The sequence below is a fragment of the Cervus canadensis genome, chromosome 18 (genome assembly GCF_019320065.1).
Source record: "Cervus canadensis isolate Bull #8, Minnesota chromosome 18, ASM1932006v1, whole genome shotgun sequence".
Classification (NCBI taxonomy): domain Eukaryota; kingdom Metazoa; phylum Chordata; class Mammalia; order Artiodactyla; family Cervidae; genus Cervus; species Cervus canadensis.
This window is the reverse complement of record NC_057403.1, coordinates 20072126-20097103: the sequence shown is the minus strand read 5'-3', so window position 1 is coordinate 20097103 and position 24978 is coordinate 20072126. Positions and strand designations below refer to the sequence as shown.

Sequence of the window (24978 nt, the reverse complement as noted above, 5' to 3'; positions counted from 1 at the left end):
GTCTGAGCTTCTCCCCATCTCCACCTTTTTTTCTCCTTGTCACCTTCCTGCCTCAGTGATGTCTTTCTCCCATGGCTTTTTGTCTTGATTTCTTTTTCTCAACTTGTCCTTGACTGATCCCATCTCCATCTTTCTCTTTTTTTCCCTCTGACTGGGTTTGTCTTCTGTCTTTGCATCTAGGATTTCCTGGCTTCCACTTATCTGTGCCCCCGCCCCCCTGCCCTATACCTTGGTACCCAATTCATTTGTATCTTTGAGGGATGTAGTTTGGAGAAGGGAGGAGGTGGCAGGGTCAGGAGACTCAGCTGAGATGCTGTGTGGACTCCTGGCTTAAGAATTAAGGTGATGAGAGCATTAGGGTCACATGTACATTGTGGAGGATGGAGAAAAGGTGAGAGGGTTAGGTTTTGCCATGAGAGGGTTAGGTTTTGCCTCTTTCCCCTGCTGCCACTGCTGCCACATTTGGTGTTTCTTGAACTGATATGCAGCGCATCTGCCCAGGGTGGGTGCTGCGTGGAGCCCAGCCAGGTTAGGTGCAGTGAAAGCCCAGGCTCCTGGGTCTCAGGGAGGAGGCGGCTGGGGTCCTGGACTCATAGATCTGAGGGTGAAGGGGTAGTAGTAGTTCACTAGGGGTGCTGTAAATAAGTCCCACTAATTGGGCGGCTTCAACCACAGACATTATCTCACAGTTCTGGAGACTAGATGTCCAAGATCAAGGTGTCGGCAGGGTTGGTTCCTTCCGAGGATGGTGAGGGAAAATCTATTCCAGACCCGTTTCTTACCTTCTGGTGGTGGTCTGGCAATCTTTGGTGTTCCTTGACCTGCAGAAGCATCACCCCTATCTCTGCCTTCATCATCACATGGCGTTCCCTCCCTCTGTGGGTCCAAAATGTCCCTTTGTGTAAGGACACCAGTCAAATTGGATTAGGGCCCACATGAATGACCTCATCTTAACCAATTGTATCTGCAATGATCTATTTTGAAGTAAGATCACATTCTGAGGTACTGGGTGTTGGGATTTCAGTATCTGGATCTGTGGGGGACATGGTTCAACTTGTAATGAGGGGTTTGGGAGTATGGGGTCCTGGGAGAAGAAGCCGGAAGCCAGAATTTCTCAGCGCTTGGGGAAAAGACTGATTAGCGGGACAACTGAAGGACAACTTGGAGGTGATCTGAATGTTCTACGGGCATCTCCAGCTTAATTTGGCCAAACAGAACCATTGATTTCTCCCCAGTAAAGCCCCTCTTTGGCCATCTCAGTAAATGACTTGGTTGCTCACCGGTTGCTCAAGAGAGAATCCCAGAGTTGACCCAGCCCTCTCCAAGTCCTGCTGGCTCCTCTTCAAAATGACTCTCATGGGTCCAGGTCTCTCCACCTCTACAGTCACACCCTTTTATACCACACAGCCTCCTAACTTACCCTCCTGCTACCGCCCCTGTTCACCTCCAAATTATTCTCCTGCAGCAGCCAGAGGCTCCTCCTGCAACGTCAATCCAAATACATCATTCTCCTGCGTCATACCCTTGGAGGGCTTCCCATTCTAGCTAAAGATACATTCAAAGCCCTAACACGGCTGTCCAGGCCCCAAATGATTGGGCCCAAGCATCCCCTTCACTTCCCATCACCCCGTCCCCACTGCATCACTACTGTACACGCACAATGAGCTGCTGTCACTTACTCCAACATAATATACTTTTCCCTGCCTCAGCACAAGCTACTCGCTAAGCCTGGAAAGCTCTTCCGGGGCATCTCCACTGAGCCAGGCACTTCTGTACAATAGGCACTCAGTACCTATGGGTTCATCCCATGTATTCTGTGCGGAGTCCTGTCTGACTCTTTGTGACCCAATGGACTAGAGCCTGCCAGGCTGCTCTGTTCCATGAAATTTTCCAGGGAAGGATATTGGAAAGAGTTAAGTCACTCAGCTGTGTCTGACTCTTTATACCCCTCTGGAGTGTAGCCCACCAGGCTCCTCTCTTCATGGAGTTTTGCAGGAAAAAATGCTGGAGTGGGCTGCTATTTCCTTCTCCAGGGGCTCTTCCAGACTCAGGGATAGAACCTGCATCTCCTGCACTGCAGGCGGATTCTTTACCCACTGAGCCATCAGGGAAGTCCGTGGAGTAGAACAGAATAGGGGGAAGATTGTGGTGGGACTCTATTGATCCAGGGACCTCATTTCCCATGACTTTCTTGGGTCAACGGCTCCATTTCCATGGAACCTTCCAGGAGTTGGGAATTCTATTTCCTCATTTGGGAACTCCATTTCCCATCAGCCCCTGGGTTTGAAATGATCAGGCTGGGTTTCCTTTCTCAGCATGTCGAAGCACCTATGAGATGGAGGAGGGGATGGGGGATCAGCCTAAGGGCAACCAAGTCTCCAAGTCTTAAGGAACTGCATTTCCCAGACCTCTGGAATGGTTCTCCCAACAGTGGGGTGGCCAGCACTGCACAGCTTGCTGGGAAGTGTAGTCCAGCAGTCTCACCTCAGAGCTGTTAACAGCGTTTAGGAACTTTCTTGCCTGTGGAAGCCTTTGGCTAAGGGAAGGGCCAGACCTTCCTCACCTCACTGGCAGCACTTGACAATTAGGTATTCGGTCCCTCGGGGACACAAAGGACACAACAGTTGGAAATAACTGCAGTAAGTCTGGCACATCCAGGGACAACAGGCTTCCCTTCCAGCCTGGGCTGGGTCCTGGGCCTGTCTGGCGTTGTGGTTTTTTGTACTAAATCCCCCTCAGCTGCAAGTCTGGACACAAGAGAGAGACACGGGCCTGTAGACACCCATCTTGGGGTCCATGCGCTTTTGTTCTCTGGGGACACCCCAAGCTGGAAGGCACACTCCAAGCAGGAAGGCAGCAGGGGACAGACCTGGACCTGGCTCAGGGGTACCCCACTCTCCAAGGGTTCACCCTCAGAGAAAGTGGTCCTTACACTTCAGGAAGTTGTCAGATTCCTGGGAAAGATGTTATAAAACTGCAGGTTCTCAGCGCTATCCCTGCCTGGTGTTAAAATGACCTCCAAAGGATGATCCTTGGGTGGCTGAGAAACCTGGTTCAAATTGCCCAGAATCCCACCCCCAGCCCCGCAGCCCCACTCCATCTACACCGGGCAGACACAGTCCATTTCCGACAGCACTGACTTCTGGCCCATCACCCTGAGCAGGGCCTTCCCACTCGCTGTACCCAACACTCCAACCTTCATCCTTCCTTTTTCCACACTCATCCTTCCACACCCTCCCAGAGCCGTCCCCCTTCAAAGCTCTTCTGGCTCCTAGCTTTGGCCTCAAAGCGTTAGCCCCGCCCATATGTGTTGCTCCTCAAAGACGACAAGCCTGTGGGAGCAAAGGTGGAACAAGTGTGTGTCTGGACGTCAAGTAACGTCTAGAATGAACGGAGCACCTTGTCCCAGAAGCTCCGCATACCTGTAGTCAGTGCCCTGCAGCTCTAACTGAAAGCTAATTCCAGCCACATAAACTTCTCCCTTTACTCCACCCTCACAGGCTACAGGTGAGACCAGAATGAGCCATCGTGGAGACGCACCCATGGGGCTACACGGTCAGCACCGTTTTCACACACGTCATGAGAGCTACCAACAGATCAGCACTCCGGGCCCTGGGCATGGATGGGGGTGCTGGGCCAGCTCCGTCGAGCACCTTAGCTCCGTGAACCCCAAGAAATGAGGTGGGTCTGCAGGCTGCAAGTGGTTAAATAATTAATAAGATTACCAACAGGGTGCTAATTACAAATAACGAGAGAGGAGCTAGAGGCGATGAGTCTTCCAAACAAGGAACCAGGATCCGAAGCCCCGAGGCCCAGGGGTCCGGCCACCCGGGCAGGGCAGCTCCGAAATAAATAATGGAGTGGGGGGCAAGGGGTCAGGGCTGCTCCTGCTTCTTCTTGACTGAAATCCGCTTCTTCCTTGCTGCCAGCATCTCATAGAACGGGTCCACGCTCACAGCTGCCCTGCGGAAGGGGCGGGATCCCAGGGTGAGGGCTGAAGAGCCTGGGCCCTCGGCCACCCTCCCCTCCCCCAGGACTCCGGGAGCCCCTGCTCACTGGATGGACTTGATCCACTCATCCTTCTCCTCCTGTGTGGGGGCCGAGATCCGGTACACCATGTGGTTCCCTTCAACCACCCGGCCGTCGGCCTCTGTTTTGCAGGCTTTGATGAGCTGCCCCTTGTTATTGGGGATGTACAGCTCGAAGCAGTTCTGGGGAGACAAGGGACAGGAAGGACCGCTGGGAAGAGCCAGCCCTGGGGCCTGAAGAGCCCTCCGCCGCCAGCAGGACAGGGTACAGGGTCTTACTGGTTTCCGGGGGTCGTCCACCTCGCGGATGCTCAGATTCTCCAGCGGGATGATTCCTCGGGGCTCCTTGTCCTGAGAACGAGTTTGACAGGATTCAGATTCCGCAGTCTCCCGGAGCCCCACGGTCTCCGGACTCCGCCCCCGCCCCGCCCTTCTCCCCGGCCCCGCCCCTTCTCCCGGCCCCGCCCTCACCGTAGTGTACTCAAAATAGTAGAGGCAGTTGTCTGTGAGGATGAACCAGCGCCGCTTCCACGTCTTCACCCGGCCCCCTGGAAGGGAAGGGGGGGAGGGGGCCTGGGCTCAACAGGGGGCGGGGGGGCCTCTGAGAGGGCGGGGAAGGGGGCGAGAGACAGAGCGAGCGCAGGGAAGGTGGGGCTGTCAGGGCCTAGGACAAAGCGATGCGTGGGAAGACAGACAAGCAGGGACAGGCCAGGAGTCTGGGCCCGGCGAATCGGTCCACCCACCAGCGTGGGGCTCTACGCTCTCTAAGCCTGTCTGTGGACCCGGGTCCGTGCCCCCAGTCCCTCTCCAGTGGGCCCAGAGGCCAGGGCAGTCCCCTCCCTTTGTGTTGTGTTGGGCAGCAAGGATGGGGCCGGCCGTGTACCTACCTCCTGGGGCAGACAGCGAGAAAGCAGGCAGGACCAGGCGAGGAGGAGGGAGGGCGGAAGAGTGGAGTGCCCCCAAGAGCCGTGGGTGGGGGCGGGGAGGGATGCGCAGCGGGTGGGACAGAGAGAGCCGGAAACAGCAGAGAGAAACACGCAGAGAGGGAGGGAGGGAGAGAGAGGGAAGAAAACCAGTTACATCCACACGAGGGGGTAATGGCCAGACCCTGTCCCTCCGGGCAGGCCCAGGATGCTGAGCTGGCCACGAGCACCTCCCAGCATCAGTGCCTGACTCCAGCCCCACTCCCAGGATGTATCCCAGCCAGGAAGGCCCTCTGTTGCCACGGTGACGATGGGGAAGTCATCCCCTAGAAGCAGAAAAGGAAACCCCCAGTCCTTGGGCCAAGGTGAGCATTGAGGACTCCTGTTAGCACCAGTAGGACCTGTCTGTGTGACCTTAGGACAACCACTTGCCCTCTCTGGACCCCCGTCTGGAGATCCACTCAGACCCACACCTTCCTGCTGCAAAGTGACCTGCTTCTGGGCTCCTTGTGGTCCCAGAAGTAAACAGCAGCAATAAAGACTTTTATTAACCATCTTTTTCACTATAACTGCTACCACTACCACTGATCCCCTTTCCTGTATTTCACTGTTTAAGAGGTGCCTTTTACTAGTAACCTTGTGCTGTGCTCTGGTCAGAAATCTGGGTCCAACACCACCTCTGCCCTGTGGCTGCTGGATAGTGACCGAGCCTCAGTTTCCTCATCCAAGAAATGGGAGGGAGTCCTGTGGCTGGTGGGGGGGGGGGGTAGTTCAGAAGGTAACCAGTCTCTCAGGAAGTTGCCCTTCCGGTTTTTCTTTCCCCGCCCACTCACTGCAAGGGGCATCATCTGACCTTCCATGAAGAATCTAAATTTCTCTGGGATCCCCCAGGCCTGTCTGCCTCCCTTGGAGCTGATGCAGGAATCCATCTGCCCCAACAAGTTGGCTGAAAGGAGTGATCTGCATTTCGTGTGCACCAGGGACCTGCCTCCATGGCCTGAGAAGAGATTCCCCCTTCTAAGAGCACAATTCCATGTGCACCCCCCAGCCACCCCACCAGAGGGTAGATGCTAAGATCTGAAGGGAGGAAAGGCCTGCCTTGAGCCTGCAACCGGGCTGGAAGCTTCCTCTGAACCCTTCCCCTGTCTGGGCTGCTTCCACTGTAATTCCTCGCCAGATTCTCTGTCTCCCTGGGGCAGCCACTCACCACTTTTCCATTAAAAAGCCACTGCCAACCCTCCCTCAGCACCTACTATTTACCAGGCCCAGCTCCAAGCCAGCAGTTCTCAACGTGGGCCACGCACTGGGAACCGCCTGGAGAGCTTTCAAGATGACCAATGGCCTATCCTACCCAGAGACCCTGCTTTCACGAGCCTGTGGCCTGGCCCCTGTGGTTTCCAAGTGAATCTCCCAGGCAGCCGGGGTGGAGAACCACTCCAACCCTCAGCCAGCTGCCCTTGCCGGACCTCTGCTAACTGAACTGGAGTCCGCTGGTGCTACGTGTTCCAAGGGGGACTGGCCCCCGCCCCACCCATCCCACCGTGGCCACAGGCTCCCGATTCCCCTAAGCCGGCCAGGGTGCTTCCCCTCCCCATGTGCGTGCTAAGTCACTTCAGTCGTGTCTGACTCTTTGGACCCCATGGATTGTAGCCTGTCAGGTTCTTCTGTCTATGGGATTTCCCAGGCAAGAATACTGGAGTGGGTTGCCATGCCCTCCTCCAGGGGATCTTCCTGACCCAGGGATCATACTCCCCATGTCTTATGTCTCCTGTGTTGGCAGGAGGGTTCTTTACCACTAGTGCCACCTGGGAAGCTCTTCCCCTCCCCACCAGGAACCAATCCGGCCAGCTGAGAAGTGCATCAGGGCACTCCAGAACCTGTTTCTGCAGGCTCTTTACTGCCTACAGGTGACATTCTGGGGAGAGAGGACACTTCTAGAACAGCCACCATGCTACAGGGCTGAGGAGGAGGCCATAGGAGGTGGGGATAAAAATACAGGAGTCTCAGAGTGGGTCTGCCCCGGACTCCCCGAGAGTCCCTGCCAAGCACGGTAAAAGGCCCAATTCCTTGGGTTGCTTTCTGTTTGCTACAGCGGAGAGCAGCCTGCGTCATGAACACTCTCCCCACAGACGGGGCCTGTGCTCTTCAGTTCTTGGCTGTGTCCTCAGTCCCTACACCAGGCCTGGACGGAGGAGGGGTTTCATAAACCTGTGTGGGTGAGCAGACGGGGTGAGGCAGCACCGATTCCAAGGCCAGCCCTGGGCTTGGGCCCAGCACAAGAGACCTGATCTCGTTCTCAACCCCACTTTTCAGATGTGGCTACTGAGGTTCAGAGAGGTCGAATCATTGTCCTAAGGTCATACAGTGGCTACGTGCAAAAACTGAGTCTAGAACCTGGGCCTGGTAACGTCCCCCACTTGCAGAGGCAGCCAGCAGTCAGGAAGGGACGTACCCAGCTTAAGGAGCCAGCCCTCCCGGTCCGGGTTGAAAAAGGTGTGGGTCAGATCATTTCCGTCATCCTCGGGGATCTTGAAGGGCTCATTTCGGATGCTGTCGTACAGATTCTGAGGGGTGAAGGCAGAGTCAGCACCTCGGGGCTCCTGGGATCCTCCCAGGGCTACTGCAGTGGGGAGGGGGCTCACTGTAAGCCAATGAGACCACGGGTGGGATGGCCAAGGGAGGGAGGAGCCTGGGGAGGAAAGGGAAGTTGAAGGGGGAAAGAGTGGAGGGAGCTCCGGCGAGGAGAGAGGGAGAAACAAAAAAGATGCAGAGATGGAGACAGTGGAACAGCTGCTAGGTTCTGAGACAGACAGACAGACAGATGGGGGAAAATGGGACAGACCAAGACCCTCAAAGAGTCAGAGGGCCGGGAACCTGAGTTCAATCCTTGGTTGGGAACTAAGATCCCACATACTGCCTGGTGCAACAGAAGAAAAAATAAAATGAAAAACAGAGAGACAAAGACAGGCAGCCAGAGAGAGAGAGAGAGAGAGAGAGAGGGAAGACTTGGGCAGGCTGGTGTGACCATGCAGTCCATGGGTGGGCGAGGCAGTGACCCTGGGGGACGGGGGGTCTCAGGCACTGAGAGGAGAAAGGGGGATGGAGCTGAGGGGCCTGGCGGGGGGGGGGGGCCTGACCCTGAGCAGCTCCTCAGGCAAGTCCCCGCCCTCGTTGATGCCCCGGTTCATGGCCACGAAGCGCTCGAGTCCCGGCTTGTCCCGGACGTTGGGGTTGTGGAGGCTGGTGTTCAGCATGATCACGGCGAAGGACAGTACGTAGCACGTGTCTGCACCAGACAGTCGTGGGGTGACGACTGGGCACATGGGCCCCTGGGACCCAGGAGCTCAAGTCACCCCCACCCCCAGCTCCCTCCTCCCCTAGGACCCTGGGGTCTGGGCCCCTACCTGTGGACTGGAAAACCCCAGGGTTGCACAAGCAGTAGCGCTGGGCAAAGGCCTCCATCATGCGGTCGATCTTCTGGGCTTCTCCAGGGAGGCGGAAGCTCCAGAGGAACTGCCTGTGGCAGAGACGAGCCGAGGGTAGATGCCAGGACTGGCGGAGCCAAACCCCTATCTGCTCTCAGTGCCCATGGGAAGAACTGGCCAATGAAGGCACCACACCTGTGGCCAGCCTGACCACTGAGCGTCAGCCAGGAGGCTCTAGATGATGTATATGGAAACGCCCTTTCTTTCTACCAACGTTGCTGCATGGAACAGATGGTTGCTTGGGGCCTCTGCTGTCATGTGGGAGGAGGGTCTGCCGTGAGCAGCACCCACCCCATGGCGAGCACAATCAAAAGCTGTCCTTCCCATTCCACTGGAGTGCCTGGATACGGCTATGCCTGAAGGAGGCTCTACTGTGGACTTTGGCAACACTCACGTGCAATCCATCCCCTAAGTTTTGGTTCTGTTTTTGCCTTCAGGAGGGGGTGATCATCACTGGTAAAGAAAGCCCTGACAGGTCCCTTCCTGCCCTTTCAATCCCATCCTTCTCACCTGAGGGCCTGCACCAGGTTGAGGTCAGTGAACTCGTGCAGATCCACGAAGGCATGAAGCACTGCCAGATTCAGCTCTTCCCTGCGAGGATAGGGACAAGGTCACGGGCAGGAAGAGGCTTGGGCAGGTGGGGGTGGAGAGGAGGCGAAGTACTGGGGAGGCTGTGACCCCTCTTCTGCACAGCGGCTACCTCTGTAGCCAGTGAAAGTTTTGGCCAAGCCCCCATCACAGGCCTGGCACGGGGGTAGGGACACTTAGAACGCTCCTGGGAAGACCATCTGCCTTAAGAACTCTGGTGTGGCTGGAACTCTGTGCAGGTGGGAGGAACACAGCAAATGTGCTCTGCTGGTCATCTCTGAGGAACCCCAGATTTCATAGATGCCCAGAGATGGTCTCCTATCCCCCAGAGACCCACGGAGAGTCCCAGGGCAACCCAGATGCCCACAAAACCAGCCCCACAGTGTCAGACAACTGGACTGTCCCTATGCATTCCAGATGTCCACAGGTGATCCCCAGATAGCTACGGATGACCCCCATGCTCCCAGACTCTCCAGTCCCCATGCCCCCCAGCGGCCCACAGACGGTCTCTGCACCAGATATCCAGCAAGTTTCACACACCCCAGATGTCTACACAAACCCTAAGCATCTCACCCAGTCCTGTGCACCTCAGATATTTCAGACGGTCTCCACAAACCCCGGATGTGCACCGATAGTCCCCAAGTTTCCCAGACTTCACAGAAGGTCCCCATGCACCGTGGGAGTCCAGCTGGTCCCCACACACACCCGACAGCCACAGATTGTCTGCATGTGTCCCAGAAGTCCATAAACTCCCAAGTACCCTAGACATCCACCGCTGGTCCTCATACACTCCTGATGTCTCATGCACTCTACACTTGTAGGTGGTCCACAGACCCCAGACATCCACAAATGACCCCCATGTTTCCAGATGTCCATGGGCCCCCCATGCTCCCCAGATATCCCGATGATGACCCCCCCCCACTTCCTGCGTCATTGTCCATGTTGCTCCCATGCACACCAGCTGTCTCCAATGGTTCACACGCTCCCACACCACCCACAAATGTTCTCCACCGTCCCGACATAAATGGGTGGTGGTCACCGTATTGCCCAGATATCCCATACCCTCCACATGCTCACAGATGATCCCCGGGTTCCTCAGAAGGTCCCCCACCCCAATCTCTGTGTCAGTCCATTTTGTCACAGTCCAGTTGCAAGGCTGATCTATCAGGGCCTCTCCGTGGCAAAAGCTGGGTGCAGGGGGCGCAGTTCTCACCTCTCCCCCAGGTAGTCCCCAATGGCCGTCTTGTTCAGGCCCTCGCCCTTGTACAGGAAGCGGGCGATCTCCTCGGGTGTGTTCTGCAAAAGTTCATTCTCCACCAGGAACTGGATCCCCTAGTGGGAAGGGCTGGGTCTCAGTGCTGGCATGCTCAGAAAGACACCCCCAGAAACCTTAGCCTCTAAACCCACCCCCATCCTCAACAGAGCAGGGCCTGAGTTTCATTTTCAGGCTCTTCTCAGGTCCTTAAATACCACCTCTCCCACGGCCTAGATGTTGCATCTACTGCTCACTCTGCCTTTGCCAGGTTAATTCCAGTCCCCCCCGGAGCAGGACCTGGCAAAGAACAGGAGCTTCATGAATGTTTGCTGAATGACTTTACAAACTACCATTGCTTCGGGCAAGAAGAATAAAGTGGGAAGCTGTTAGGAGACATCAGTTCACGAGCAGCTGTGAGGGTCAAGACTCCGGCTGGACAAGGGCTTTCTCAGGCTCTCCTGATGTCTTGAGGACCATGAACTGAGGACCCCTCACTCTAGATTGTGGTATCTGAGTCTAGGGGCTCCCTGAGGGCAAGGCAGCATCAAACTCTACACTGGGCCTTCTGCATTGCCTAGCAGAGTGGCAGGCCAGAGGAAATGGTGTAAAATGAATGAATGAACAAACATCTTTTCTCCACCTGGTGAACACTAAGTCATCCTTCAAACCTGACCCTGACCCTCCTGAGGGAAGCCCTCCTTGATGCCACCAGGCTCACTCCTCTCAGTGTCCACAGTCCAGTACCTTTCTCTCTGTCATGGCACTTCTCAACCCTCATTTGAATACATCACTGTCCATATTCCCTATCAGACTCAATCAAGCTCCTCCTGGGGAATGCAAGAGTGACAAGAGAAATGACTCCTAAAATATGAGCAAAAAGGGGAGGAGGACCACTCAGGAAGAAGTTCCAGCACATGCAAAGCATTAGGAAGCCAAAGCACTTGGTTAGTTCTCAGGGAACAAATATTGCCAACATCTGGATCCAGGGATCAGGACCAACTCTGTCCACCTAAGGCAGACCTTTAACCACCACACTTCTGGAACCCCAAGATGCTAGAATCCTGTCTAGATGCCAGCTTGGCCAATTCCAGCCCTGTGGCCCCAAGCACCTTTTTGGGATCCATATTGAACTTCTTCCTCCCCATTGCCATCTTCCGGTTCCGCTGCAAGGTTTTGCTGCAGGGGCAGAAAGCAGAGGGTGGAAGGTCAATGCCTGGACATCCCTGGCCCCCGCCTGGCCCCATAACCCCCAGGCTCCCTACCCCAGCCCTCACCTGCCCTCATTGGCCTCCAGACCCTCCACCTCGCTCATGGCTTCGCTGAGCTCCTCCCGCAGGCGCTGGATCTCCACCAGCAGCTCCTGCTTCCGCCGTCGAATGTTCTCCAGCTCCATCCGCTCCTCCGGAGTCAGGTCCGGGGGTTCTGGGGGAGGGGATCAGGGACGGGAGGTCAGTTCTGGGGACTGGGAGCCTGGACTTCTGAAATCTGGCGAAGGACAGGGCTCCTAGGTTCATGGGGAGGATGAGAATAAGAGTCCCGCCTCCAGTCAGTGGAAGAAGGGGCTGGGAGGCCTAGATTCCTCAGTCCAGGGGAGGAAGGGCTGGGAATCCAGACTCTTAGTCCTTGGGAGAGAAAAGGGCTGGGAGCCTCTACTCTTAGGTTTACAGGGGAAAGGGGGCTGGAAGCTTGACATTGCGGTTCATTACTTGCAAGGGGCCTGAGGCCTTGGTTTTCTGCCTCCATTCTTGGCGAGGTAGCTGGGGACCTGGTTGCCCGGACTCCTGGGTCCATGGAAAGTAACCATGGCAGGGGAAGCTAATGACAGCTTGCGAGAGTGAAGGAAGGGGCGGGGCATCGAAGCCCCCCGCCCCCGCCCTAGCGGAATCTCTGTGACCCCCACGATTTCTCCCCACCGCACCGCCCCCAGAAGCCCCCCTCCCCTCTCCCGGCAGGCACTGGGCTCGCCCGGCCCCTCCAGAGGGAATGGTTCCGCCCCAGCCTCGCCTCCGCCGCTCCATCCCACCCCCTCCCGCTGCCACCGGAAACAGGCTCGGCCCAAACAATGGCCTGGAACGCCCCGCTCTCCGGCCCTGCCGGAAGCCCGTCCCGCGCCCCACAAAAGCTAGGCGACAACGGGGCCGAACAAGCTTCGCAAGGCGCGCGTCGTGGGGGGGTGGGGGGGTGGGGGGGAGGTCGTTCGCTGCGGAACATTCGGACCGAAACCCTCCATCTGCTCCCAGCCGGCCCCGCCCCTCACCGACTTACCATAGACACCGTCCTCCATGGCGGCTAGGAAGGCCCGCGGGGAGTCCGGGGCGGTCCCGCCGGTCGGGCCCGGATCCGCGTTGGCCCGCGGGCTCGGATGAGCCCGCTCAAACGCCCCGGGAGCCACCGCCGCCTCCTCAGCGCCAGTCCTCAGCGCTGAAAAGACTCTCCCTTCGTCTCCCAACCGCCCCGCCAGTAGGGACCGCCCCTCGTTTTGACATCGTCCAATCCACGGCGTGCCCTCTCGTCTGCTCCGCCTCCGAAACCGAAGGATCGCCCTCCAGGGCCAATAGGCGCGCTAGGAGCAGACGTAGCACTGTCCAGCCCAAAGTAGACGGTCTGTGGGGCCAATTGGAGTGAGAGCAGGGGCCGGACCCCGCCTCCGAAACCAAAGGGTTCTTGGCAGGCTTGCCCTCCAATGAGAAGCCTCGAAAAGGAGTTGCATGGAGGCGGGACTAAGTAGACGCAGAAGGAGGACTACGCCTGCGCAAGGGCTCTGCGCACCAGGTCAACCGAGCCCGGCCTCTATCAATGCGTTGCCAGGGGGCGGTACTTTGTTAGGTTTGTTGCTAGGGGGCGTGGCCACAGCTCGCGGATGTTTCCGTGAGCCACACCTCTTAGCTGGCCCGCCTGTCTTTTGACTGCAGTGGTTGCCAAGCAACCGGGAGCCGCTTTGGCTCACTTTCCTTTTGGCCCCCTTTCTCAAGTGTACTGGCCTCTCCGATCTGCAGACCCTTTCCTTACCCTCCTCCTTTGACCTCCCCCATCCACCTCAGCCTCTTCAGAGTCAAGCAGTGGTGAAACAAAAGACTTTCTCTTTCTTCCAAATGCTGCGCTTTTTGGTCTCTGTCGTGGAGAATGGGACTATAGAGGAAGGCCAAATCCAGTGATAGGACAGGCTCTGCCTTCCTGCCTCTCGCAGCCTCTCAGTTTCCTCCCTCTATCCCCGAAACTCCTCCCTTTATGTTAGCATCCTTTCCCCGCTCAGGACAATTCCCCTTTCCTCAGCATCCTTCCACCTCTGGTCCCTTCCCCCTTCTCCGAGTCCTTTCCCTCCTCTCTGGCCCGTGTCATTTCGCGTCCCCCTCCTGTCACACTCATGCTCTTCTTAAACTCTCCCCTCCTCTCCGAGTCCTCTGGCATCTGAGACCATTTCCCCTCCCCCACCTCTCCATTCCTTGAAGGCAAAACAGGTGCAGGGGACTGGCTCGGAGGGAGAAACTGGGTAGCCCCATCACGGGCAGGTCCCAAATTGGGTCTGAGGGTCATGTCTGGGCCTGGGCCTCACTCGCCATCCCAGAGTTCGGCAGGCAGGGACAGATTCCAGGCCAGGACCTGGTTAAGCTGACAGATTAGACACGGAGCCTCCTAATCCCCTCAATGACCTTTATGAGTGGCTCAGGCTCTGCCCTCCCTACCAGAAACCCAGGTTGTGCCAGCCCTGACCCTACTTGCTACCCTTCCAAACAGAATCCTTTTCCTGTCCCTTCCTTCACCCCCAGTTTAACACCCTTCATGCTTGGGTTTCCATTGCCCCACTGCCTACTCCAACCACCCAGAGGTGGGGGAACAGCCAGCTAATTAATCCCATCCGGTTATTAGCTGGAGATTCTGCAGGATAAAGGGAGGTGGGGAAACAGGAAGGGGGGGAAGTGGGTTGACGCAGCACTGAGGCGGGTTGATGGGCAATGACAGTGCCTGCCCTCAATCCTGGCACACAGAGGTGGGAACATGTCCTCCTTGGCACTGGCTCCTTCTGCGACTGGCTTGCCTGCTGGGCACTTAGGTAGATAGCAGCAAGGGCAGAGGCCAGATTCAGGGACCCACATGTACCCCAGAAGCACACTCCCAGACACACCACTGGGGTTCCCAATAATTTCACCTGGGGGACAAGCCTCCCTAAACACATACATTCCCCTGACATTCAGAGATAACTCCTCCTTCCCCTGCCCCTCCAAGCTGGGCCAGAAAGGAGGTGATTCTGGCCCTTAGCCACAACCCATATTCTCCCTTGCCTGCCCTGTCATGCAGGCATCCAAGTTCAGACCTGGCCTCTGAGAGCATCTCCCATCCCTGTTGCCCCCAGAAGGCCAGGCATTCCAGCACCTGGTGGGGGGAGCTGGCATATCTCCAAGACCCCCATTCTACCCTCAGTGAACTGAAGAATAATCCTAGTGGAAAGGCCCTTGGACAACTTCAACTTCCAGTGCCTTGTTTTTTACCGATGAGGAAACTGAGGTGAGGGCTTCTCTGTGGTGCTAGTGGTAATGAATCCACCTGCCAGTGCAGGAGATGTGAGAGATGGGGGTTCAGTCCCTGGGTAGGGAAGATCCCCTGGAGGAGCGCACGGCAACCCACTCCAGTATTCTTGCCTTGAGAATCCCATGGACAGAGGAGCCTGGAGGGCTACAGTCTATAGGGTTGCAAAGAGTTAGACACGACTGAAGCAATTTTCACAGCACCGCACAAACTGAGGTGAGGAGAGAGGGGGTGATTTGCTCAAAGCCACACACTCAGTTGAGGCAGAGTTGGGATTCAGAGCAGAACTTCCTGGATCCTTGTGAAGGACTCTATTCCACTTCCTCAAGCTCAGTTTCTAACCCTACTGTAGGAACCACAGGAAAAAAAATAGATAGATATCTTTATTCATATTATATATATATATATATTTATAATACATATATGTATAACATCTTTAAGAAATAGACACGCATCACTAGATGGAAGATTCCAGAGCACTGTAGACTCACCAGCCTTGGGCCTCTCCCTTCCCTTGCCTAATAACCAGCCCTGTTACCCACAGGGTCTCACCCAGGCCCTCACCTTCTAGGTCAGCCCAGCAATGCTGCCGGTCAAGTCCCAAGTCCACCTCCTCGAACGGCCACATTCCAGGAGCTGATTAGAACTTCCAGATTGACAACAGACAATTCTGGGTCCCTGGAGCCTGGACTCCTTTTGGCATCACAGAACCACAAAGAAGTCATCTATCCTCATCAATACTCTCCACTCCATTGGGCAAGCTGGAACCAGCAAATCTCAGACGTCATCACTGCCAATCCTTCCCTGACTGTGATCAGTCTAGAGTCACAGCATCTTGATTCCTTTGGATATTCTAGAATGGCACTTAAAAAAAGACACAAAGCCTGTGGATCATGGAGAAGCCTTGCATCTCTCTCTGGTTCGATGTTCTAACACCAGTGGGTCTGGAGTTGTTGCCTATCAAGAACTCCCAGTCTGTCACTTTAGTCCTTGTAGACCCACAGACTCTCCACTGTTTTGTGCATTCTAGAGACATAACTCATTAGTTTCTGGAATAGTCCAACTCTCAGGTCAAAGCTGCTCTAGAACCCCCAGTGCTGGCCTCTGTGGCCAATCTGGATTCACAGAATCTCAACTCTGGGGTTTTCTGGAGCCACAAAGTCTTTCCTTGACTTACAATCAACAGTCTTTGTCATTGGTCAGTCAGGATAGTCTTAAACTCTTGGGGGCATCCCATAACTTCCCCTCCTTAGGTCATCTAGAGAAAGTGATTTGCTATGGAGTCGACTGAGTCGAGAAGCAACCGTCCCTTGAATCTAAGGTCAGTTCAGGCCAATGAATTCTGGTTCTCTGTTGCTTCTTGAGAACAGCTGACTTCTTCCCCTGGAGGCAGTCTATACTTCATTTCATGATCCTGCTTAACAAACAAAACCAGCCACCTAGAGGAATCTAGAATTACCAGTCCTCACCTCTTGAGGGGTCCAGAATTCTGGGTCCCTTATCTCTAGCGAGACTCAGGAATTGGAATGACAAGTGGGTCTCAAGAGGGAGCACAGAATTCAGAGGAATTAAGGTCCCTCCAGTATGTTCATGGTGGGTCCACTAGGCATGGCGGAACATCACCAGCTAATAATTTACTGAGCAGACCTGTTGGTCTTAGGAAACACCTGCCTCCATCCCAGGAGAGGGCCCAATCTCTCCATCTTGCTACCTCTGGGAAAGGGGTGCAAATAAGGGATGCCAGCTTGAGTCATGGGGGCAAGGTCAGGGCCAGGGTTGGTGTGAGAACTCGGGGGCTGGCAGCCATGTCCTCTGCCTCTGCCGCATCCCCCTCCATGGCCTCCTCTTCCTCATCTTCTTCCTGGCAGCAGCTCAGAGCAAGTTCATTCTCATAGCAGAATGCTGCCAGAGAGCTGGGGAAGCCAGACTTGGGGCTCTGGGAGGCGCGCTCTGCCCGTTCGTCCAGCTCCTTGGCGCTACAGACAGGTGTCCCTGGAACCTCGTAAGTGCGATGGAAGTGGCGATAGTCGACCTCGTACTGGGAGCCACGCTGGAAGAGGACCGGCTCGAAACGATGGCCCCAGAGCAGCTCACCAGGGAGGTAGGAAGAGCGACACTGTGTGGTCATAGCTGTGGCCTCAACCATGCCCTCGAGAATGACCACCAGCTCAAAGTCAGCCCGGGCCAGCTCAGCCCGTCCTAGTTCATACAGAGGACTGGCGGAGTCGATCTCATGCACGATGGTGATGGGAGACACAAGGAAGATGCGATCAGTGCCACCATCAAAGCCCACATCCACATCCTGGTGGTCCAGAGGTATGTACTCACCCTCCGGGGTCACTCGAGGCTGCAGCAAAAGACAGGCGGCCAAAGAGAACAGGGAGCACAGAGATGAATGGAAGATAGAGATAGCGAGAGGAGGGGATAGAGGTGCAGAAGAAGAGGAGGGCAGAGACCAGGAGGGGTGGGGGTGCAGAGAGAACATGGACCCAGAGAGAGAGGGATGGTCAGGCAGAAAAAGAGGAGGACACAGACCCCGAGAGAGGGAGATGGTGGTCCAGGAAGGTGAGGACGGAAGCCCAGAGGAGGGCGGTGGAGTAGACAGAGACTCAGAGAGGGTTTGGGGAAGGAAATCCGAGAAAGACAGGGGAGAGAAAAAGATAGTGACAGAGTGACATTGGCACAGAGCCACAGAAATCAGCAAGACAGAAACAGAGTTAAAGAGACAACAGATGATAAGAATCACATCCAAAAGCAATTGGAGAAGGAGAGGGATAGAAAAATGGCTTTCAGTATATGGCCAGAGAAAGATTAACCAGGATGACAATCTAAGTCCAACAGAAGCTATGCTTATGTTCTGCCTATGTTTCACCATTGCCTCAGTGTAGTCCCTGGGATATTCACTTGCCCACCCCTCCAACAGAGGATGAGATGGTTGGATGGCATCACTGACTCAATGGACATGAGTTTGGGTAAACTCCGGGAGTTGGTGATGGACAGGGAGGCCTGGTGTGCTGTGGTTCATGGGGTCGCAAAGAGTTGGATACGACTGAGCGACTGAACTGGACTGAACCTCCCCAACCCAACTACTTCCATCCTCTTGTGTGTCTGTGTATTTCTGTGGGGTGGAGGCCTAACCCCAGGCCAGGTATCAGCAGTTTCACCCCACCTACCCATTGGTTCCATACCCACTTACCAAGTTCTGTCAGTGCCCCACAGACTTCTGGGAGAGATAGTGTCCCTCCTGGTCATGAATCTCTGAATTTCAGTCAAGCAGGAGACAGAAGTGGAGAGTGGGGCTCCATTCTCTTGCCATTGTCTATGTGAATCCCTAGAGGTTGCTGGGAGTTGTAGCTCCCACCACAACCCTGTCCTCATCCAAGTCCAGCCCTAACCCTGTGTTCTTAAGCGTCTTTGCCCCAGAATTTGTTTGGGCAGTTTGACCACAATTCTAGAAACACTAAGGCTCTTTTATCAGGGTGCCAGAGGGAGCCGTTGCCCCAGGGGCCAATGGGAATTGTAGTTTTGTTTTTTGCTGAGACGCTAAAATTCAAGAGTTTCCCAACCCTCTGCCCTGTACTTCTCTGAGCAGGAGGCTGGTGGGAAAAGTCTGGGCCCCTGAGGTGGAAAATGAAGGCCCCCACAAATGCTGCAGGACCACACACCCAGTGGCCTCGGAGAATTGTCTTCCCTGGCTCTGCAGGTGTGAGCAGCACCCCATCCTCAGACCTGCATCTCCCACAAGCCCATAGGAGCCTGACCTCCGTCCCCGGCCTCTCTCTGTACCACAACACTGGCTGGGGATAGTAAACCTGAGCCGTGGTTTATACCACCAGCAAAACTACAAAGCCTCTTCAGACCACCCTGAGTGGGCGCTTTCCTTGACCCCAGAGGCTTCTGGGAATTGTCCTCCAGAGTCTTTACTGATCAGACGTGGACCTCGCAGGCCTGCATTTCCCACAGTTCCACGGGGGGCAAGTCTCAGGGGACTCTTTAAATCTCAAAATCTGTCTCAACTCTAGGCTTGCAGGAAGAAATGATCAGAGACCTTTCTCTTGGGTTTACATTTCCCACAAGGGCTTTGGGAACCATCCTCAGCCCTCAAGGTGAGGCAGAACGTGTCCTGCCCGAGAGACTGCTGGGAATTGTAGTCCAGGTCCCTTCCAGGCTTCCGGCATACTTGCTCCTTAGACCTACAACTCCCACTCCCCGCCCCGCGCCTCCCACTCCCAGACCTCGCGGGGCGGGGGGGGGGGGGGGGCCGCCCACCAGGGGGCGTGGCCTGCCACGGGGCCGACTCGCACCTGCAGCAGCTGAGCCCGCACGTGGGCTTCGACGAGATGGCTGCGGCGCAGGTTGCCGACGCGCCACATGAGGCAGAGGCGGCGGTCGCGCAGCGCCACGACGGCGTTCTCGCTGAAGACTAGCGTCTCGTTGCGCTTCTTGGGCTTGGCCATCTTGGCCATGACGGCGCCCACGACGAAGGCGTCCAGCACGCAGCCGGCGATACACTGGAGCACCACGGCGGCCACGGCGGCCGGGCACTCCTCGGTGACGCTGCGCACTCCGTAGCCGATGGACGTCTGCGTCTCCAGCGCGAAGAGGAAGGCGGCCAGGAAGCTGGCCACCTGCGAGAAGCAGGGTGCGGGCGGCGGTGGGGCAGTCAGGTCGCCGTGCAGGGAGGCGATGAGCCAGAAGGCCAGGCCGAAGAGCAGCCAGGAGGCAAGGAAGGAGCAGGAGAAGAGCAGGCACATCCAGCGCCAGCGCACGTCCACGCACGTGGTGAACAAGTCGCTCAGGTAGCGCGCGCCCTGGCCGCCCAGGTTCACGAAGCGCACGTTGCAGTGCCCGTCCTTCTTGACGAAGCGCCCGCGGCGCCGCCCCACCGGCGACTGCGCTGGTGCCCACCCGTTGTGGCACAGCCCCGGCCCGGCTTCCTCCTCATCACCTGCCCTGTCGTCTCCAGACTCCAGGGCGCCGCTGAGGCGGCGCAGGGCCCTGGCCAGGCCCATTGGGCGGGGACACCCCCTCCACTTGGCCTAGCAGGGGGCGGGCGCCCCGAACCTGCAGGGACAAGAAACAGGCAGCCATGTCAAGAGTGCCAGGAATGGGGGCCGGGTGGGGCTCACTGGCTAGGCATCCTTACTGGGCCTTAGTGACCTCATCTGGCAAATGGGTGGAAAATCAGAACAGAATCGACAACACTGATGGTAATACTATAGGAGATATTTGTGTAGCAACAACAACACAACTATAGTCGTAGCAGCAGTACTGGGTTACAACGAGCACTACAGTTATTAGAGCCAGACAGTGTTGTGAACACTTTACATGAATTTATTTATTTCAGCCTCAGCAGTGTAAACATCATCGCCATTTTACAGATGAGGAAATAGGTACAGAACGTTTAACTTGTCCGAGGTCATGGCTGAATAAGCTGGGATTTGAGTGCTAGCAGTCCAGATCCAGAGTCCAGACTCATAAAGACAACACTAAACAGTCACAAAGAAAACAAACTTATGGTTACCAAAAGGGAAAGGGGTGGAGATGGGGTGAGGGTTGGGGAGTGGATAAAATTGGAGTTTGGGATTAACAGATACATACTACTGTATATAAAAGAGACAACAAGGACCTACTGTATAGCACAGGGAACTATATTCAATATCTTGTAATAACCTATAATGGAAAAGAATCAGAAAAAGTACAGATATATAACCGAATCACTTTGCTGTATACCTGAAGCTAACACAATATTGTAAGTCAATTATAATGCAATAAAAATTTAAATTAAAAAAAATTTAAATTAAAAAAGACTGAATGGTAACTGCTGATCTGTATGGAGTCAGCTTGGAGAGATGAGCCAGGGCTCTAAGGTCAACTATGACTCAGAAGGTCAGAAGGCACAAACGACAAAAGGAAAAAAAGACAATAGATAGCTTGAGCTTCATCAAAATTAAAAATTCTTGTGCTTCCAAGGACCCTAAAAAATGAAAGTGAAAAGACCATCTGCTAATGGGGAAAAAAATATTTGCAAATCATATCTAAAAAATTTGTATCTAAAACATATAAAGAGGTCTTATAACTCAACAAGAAAAAGAACCCAATTTTAAAATGGGCAAAGGATCTGAATAGACATTTCTCCAAAAAGATATAGTTGACCCTTGAACAATATGGGTTTGAACTGCATGGTTCCACTTATATGCAAATTTTTAAAAATAAATCCTAGAGTAGTACTACATGTTCCGTGGTAGGTTGAATCCTTGGATTCAGAACCATGGATACAGAGGATCAACTCTAAAGTTTATACTCAGGGATTTTCCTGGTGGTCCAGTGGTTGAAAATCTGCATTGCAATGCAGGTGACCTGGTTCCATCCCTGGTCAGGGAACTAAGATCGCCCATGATGCAGAGCAACTAAGCTCAAGAACCAGAACTACAGAGTCTTTGCACCACGAGGAAAGATCTTGGATGACACAACTGGGACCCGATGCAGCAAATGAAATAAAAAAGTTATACTCAGAATTTTGACTGTGGAGAGAGTTGGTACCCCCAGCCCCCATATTGTTCAAGGGTCAACTGTACAAATAGTCAATAAACATTGGAAAAGATAACTGACATCATTATACCATCAGGGAAATGCAAATCAAAGCCAAAATGAGTTACCACTTCATACCCATTTAGGATGGCTATAAAAACAAGAAAAAACAAAAGTGTTAACAAGGATGTGGAGAAACTGGCACCTTCCTATTGCTACTGGTGGAATGTAAAATTGCACAGCTGGTGTGGAAAATGGTCTGGCAGTTCCTTAAATGGTGAAACGTAGAGTTACCAATTCCACACCCAAGTATCTACCCAAGAGCATTAAAGACAAGTGTCAACACACTGTACACAGATATTCACAGCCGCATTATTCACAATAGTCAAAAGATGGAAACAGCCCAAATATCCATCAACTGATGAATGAATAAATAAAATGTGGTCTGTCCACACAATAGAATACTACCCAGCAACTAGAAGAAAAAAAGTGATAGATACTACAATGTGGATGAACCTTGAAAACACCATGTGAAGTGAAAGAAGCCAATCACTAAAGACCATATATTGTATACTTCCATTTAAATGAAATAGCCAGAGGAATGGGATTTCTTATTGGGGTGATGAAAATGTTCTAAAATGGATATCGGTGATGGGTACACACCACGTGGCACGCTGCATTTCACGGGGTTGCAAAGAGTCGGACACAACTTGGCGACTGAACAACATGGTTGCACAACTCTGAATATACTGAAAACCACTGACTCTTACACTTTAATGTGTGAATTGTATGGTATGTGGATTATATTTCAATGAAGCTGTTAAGAAAAACAAACACACAAAAACCCAGGCTCAGCTCTGACTCTCAGATCATGGGGGAAACCTTTCTAAACCTGTTTCCTCAGCTGTAAAATGGGGATGTTGGATTTCATCAAGGTCAGGATCAAGTCGTATAGACCCAGGGTCCCATCTTGGCTCAGTTGCTGACCCACTATATGTCCTGGGGCCACCTGCTTCAATTTTTGGAGGCTGAGGTTGCTCATCTGTGGAATGGGGATTAAAAAAAAAAAAAAAAAATCCTTGAAGAGGAATCCAGAAGAAAGAACTTGGGCTTTTGAATCAGGCATTTCTAGGCTGAATCCCACCTCAGGCACTTACAAGCGATATGAATGGTGGCAAGTCACATTTCTTTCTGAGCTTCAGTTCCCTTATCTGAGAAATGGAGGGAATCTTAGCTGAACCAGGGGGATGCAGAGGAAGGAAGGGGCCCACCTGGACTTGTAGACCACATCGTCCTCCAAGAGCTGCACAGTTAACATTTGGCCCTGTGGGGTTGCAACTTCAGGGACCTGTCTGGGCTAGGGGTTAAACGTTTTGCATCTGTTCCATCAATGCCTACCAAGCACCTAGGTACAATGAACTCCCTGTGCCAGGCTCTAGGGATGCTTATGGGCCTCTCGGCAGGGCTGGGGGCACTTACTCCTGATGAATGAGTTGTTAGTTGCTGTCAAGTTCAACACTGACATGTACCCACTCCCCTGCCCCACTGCTCTGCACCTGCTGTCCGTGACCACCCAGACAGTCTCCACCTGCAGCATGGGCATTTCTTAGGCCCATTCTACACAGGCAAAGCCAAGGCTCCAGTCAGTGGACCTGGTTGTGTGCACTGCCCACGATGTGCCCCAACTCTTTTTACACCCTCAACTTTCTGGGCATTAGAGGCTGGTTCTTCCAAGCAGCGGCAAATGAGGCTGTTGAAGGGGGCAGGTCTGAGGTTACAATACAGGCAAATGTTACCATTTGCAGCCCTCTCTTGCTCAGAGTCCCCTTTCAGGGACCACCTGATGACAAGATGCTGGAGGGAGGTGATGGATGGGGGCCTCCTCACACCCACACTGATGGGTGTGGGGACCCTGCTTCTGACGGGAAAGCAAACAGAGGCACTGAGGTTCGTCCCTTGTCCCAGGTCTCTCAGTCAAGAAACGGCAGACCCTGGACTCCCATCCAGCCTTCCTGGTGCCCAAGCCTGAGCACCAGACTGGACCACAGACCACCTTATCACTCGCCCTCGTTTCCTGAGCACCTCGGTCCCCGGCCTTGCCAAGATCCCGGAAGTCTGCAGCCCACCCACTGGGCTCACCTTGGCTGGGAGGTCAAGATCATCGCCCCGCTTCACAGGTTGGGGAGCGGACTCAGAGATCTGGCCAGAGCCATGAAGTGCCGGGGGTGGGCTGCCGGTGTGAGTCCTGAGCCTTTCCAACCCAGGAACTCGTTTCCCTAAATCCTCCTGTTGTCACCCTCAGCCCAGCGAGGCAGACGTGATCTTGTCCATTTCACCAGTCAGGCTGGGGGTGGGGGGTGGGGGGACTCCTTTCACCCCTGGGGGGTCCCGTCAGCGTCCAGCATGGCCCTGTGAGCTGGGATGGGGCTCTACCTCGCCCACACACCGACAGCAGGATCCGAGGGAAGCGGATCCAGAGCCTCAAGCCCTCCCCCCGCCTCCCCCTGACCTGGGAGAGCAGCTTAATGTTTCCATATAAAGGCGACAAGGGGCTTAAGGTGCGTCAACTTCGTTTCAAAGTCACTGTCTAATCTGGGGCCGAGAAGCCCTGCCCAGGTGCTGCCCCCCTGCCCCCCACCATAGAAACACTTTCACACGCTCCCTGAGACCCTGGCTGTCCCCGCCACGACCCTCCCCCACTCCCCAGTGGGGCCTGAGCAATAGCAGGTTGGAGGGCAGAAACTGACAGGCACGGGTGTAGGGTAGAGACTGCAGACAGACCAGGGTACAGAGCATAAGAGATGGGCAGGGAGAGGCTGCCCTGAGGAGGGAAGGACAGAGGACCTCCCCACCGCCACAGGCACCCAGAGAGGAGACAGTGGGAGAGAGAAGAGGCAGGCGCAACTAGGAGCACCTGGGCAAAGACAAGTAGAGATCCTATCTTAAGAAATGGAGAGACAGACCAGATCGGACATGAAGATGGGACAAGAGATACAGGATTGGCGGTGGGGGGTGGGGGGTGGGACGGAAGACAGTGAAAATAAGGCTGAAAATGGAGATGGGCTGAGTTGGGCGCCCCAGATCTGGGGGATGAGGAACCGGGAGGATAGGGTAGGGGCACTGGGGCAGACGCCTGAGCGAGGAAGATGGTGGGGGGAGGCGGGGGGACAGCTCAAAGCCAGGACCCCTGCTCGGGGTCTCTGCATGGAGGCACTTACCTGGTGGGGCAGCCCACCCCCATGCCCTCTGCCGGGGGCTCTTCTGCTCGGGCCAAGGAAAGGTCTCTGTGGATGCTGCGGTGCGTCCTGGGCCCCCGAGGCCTTGTGCTGGGCACCCGACCTCTGAGCTCACAGGCGGATCAGAGGAGTCCTAGCCCGAGGCGGGGGCGGGGGGGCAGGGGGTGGGGCCAGCTCAGAGCCGCAGAGGGGGAGCCAGGGAGGATGGCCAGGCAGGACGGCTGGGCTGCGGCCCAAGCAGGCTGGAGAGGAGACAGCGATGGCGGAGGAGAGACACAGGGGGAGGGGGTGCGGAGACAGAGCCTGGGGGCCAGGAGATGCAGAAAGGTGGGAACACAGTTGAGGGAACAAAGAAATGGTGAGAAAGTGATGATGAGGGCAGGAGCAGAAGGATGAGAGACGGGGGCT

At 54.9% G+C, this 24978-nt stretch overlaps 2 protein-coding genes across 2 annotated transcripts; both read right to left on the bottom strand.

Annotated features, from left to right (window-relative positions):
* Positions 1 to 3695: 3695 nt before the first annotated feature.
* CYTH2 (cytohesin 2) lies at positions 3696 to 12755 on the bottom strand. The gene is made up of 12 exons (XM_043436908.1): positions 12545 to 12755; positions 11554 to 11701; positions 11389 to 11455; positions 10238 to 10356; positions 8947 to 9027; positions 8356 to 8468; positions 8089 to 8237; positions 7404 to 7515; positions 4500 to 4576; positions 4308 to 4379; positions 4057 to 4211; positions 3696 to 3963 (listed from the first exon to the last, which is right to left on the bottom strand). Exons 1-12 carry the CDS (start codon positions 12561 to 12563, stop codon positions 3876 to 3878), a joined length of 1200 nt encoding a protein of 399 aa, XP_043292843.1. The 5' UTR covers positions 12564 to 12755; the 3' UTR covers positions 3696 to 3875.
* A 2449-nt stretch (positions 12756 to 15204) lies between these two features.
* Positions 15205 to 24937, bottom strand: KCNJ14 (potassium inwardly rectifying channel subfamily J member 14). Its single transcript, XM_043436817.1, has 3 exons — positions 24553 to 24937; positions 19108 to 19867; positions 15205 to 17150 (listed from the first exon to the last, which is right to left on the bottom strand). Exons 2-3 carry the CDS (start codon positions 19813 to 19815, stop codon positions 16554 to 16556), a joined length of 1305 nt encoding a protein of 434 aa, XP_043292752.1. The 5' UTR covers positions 19816 to 19867; positions 24553 to 24937; the 3' UTR covers positions 15205 to 16553.
* Positions 24938 to 24978: the final 41 nt, after the last annotated feature.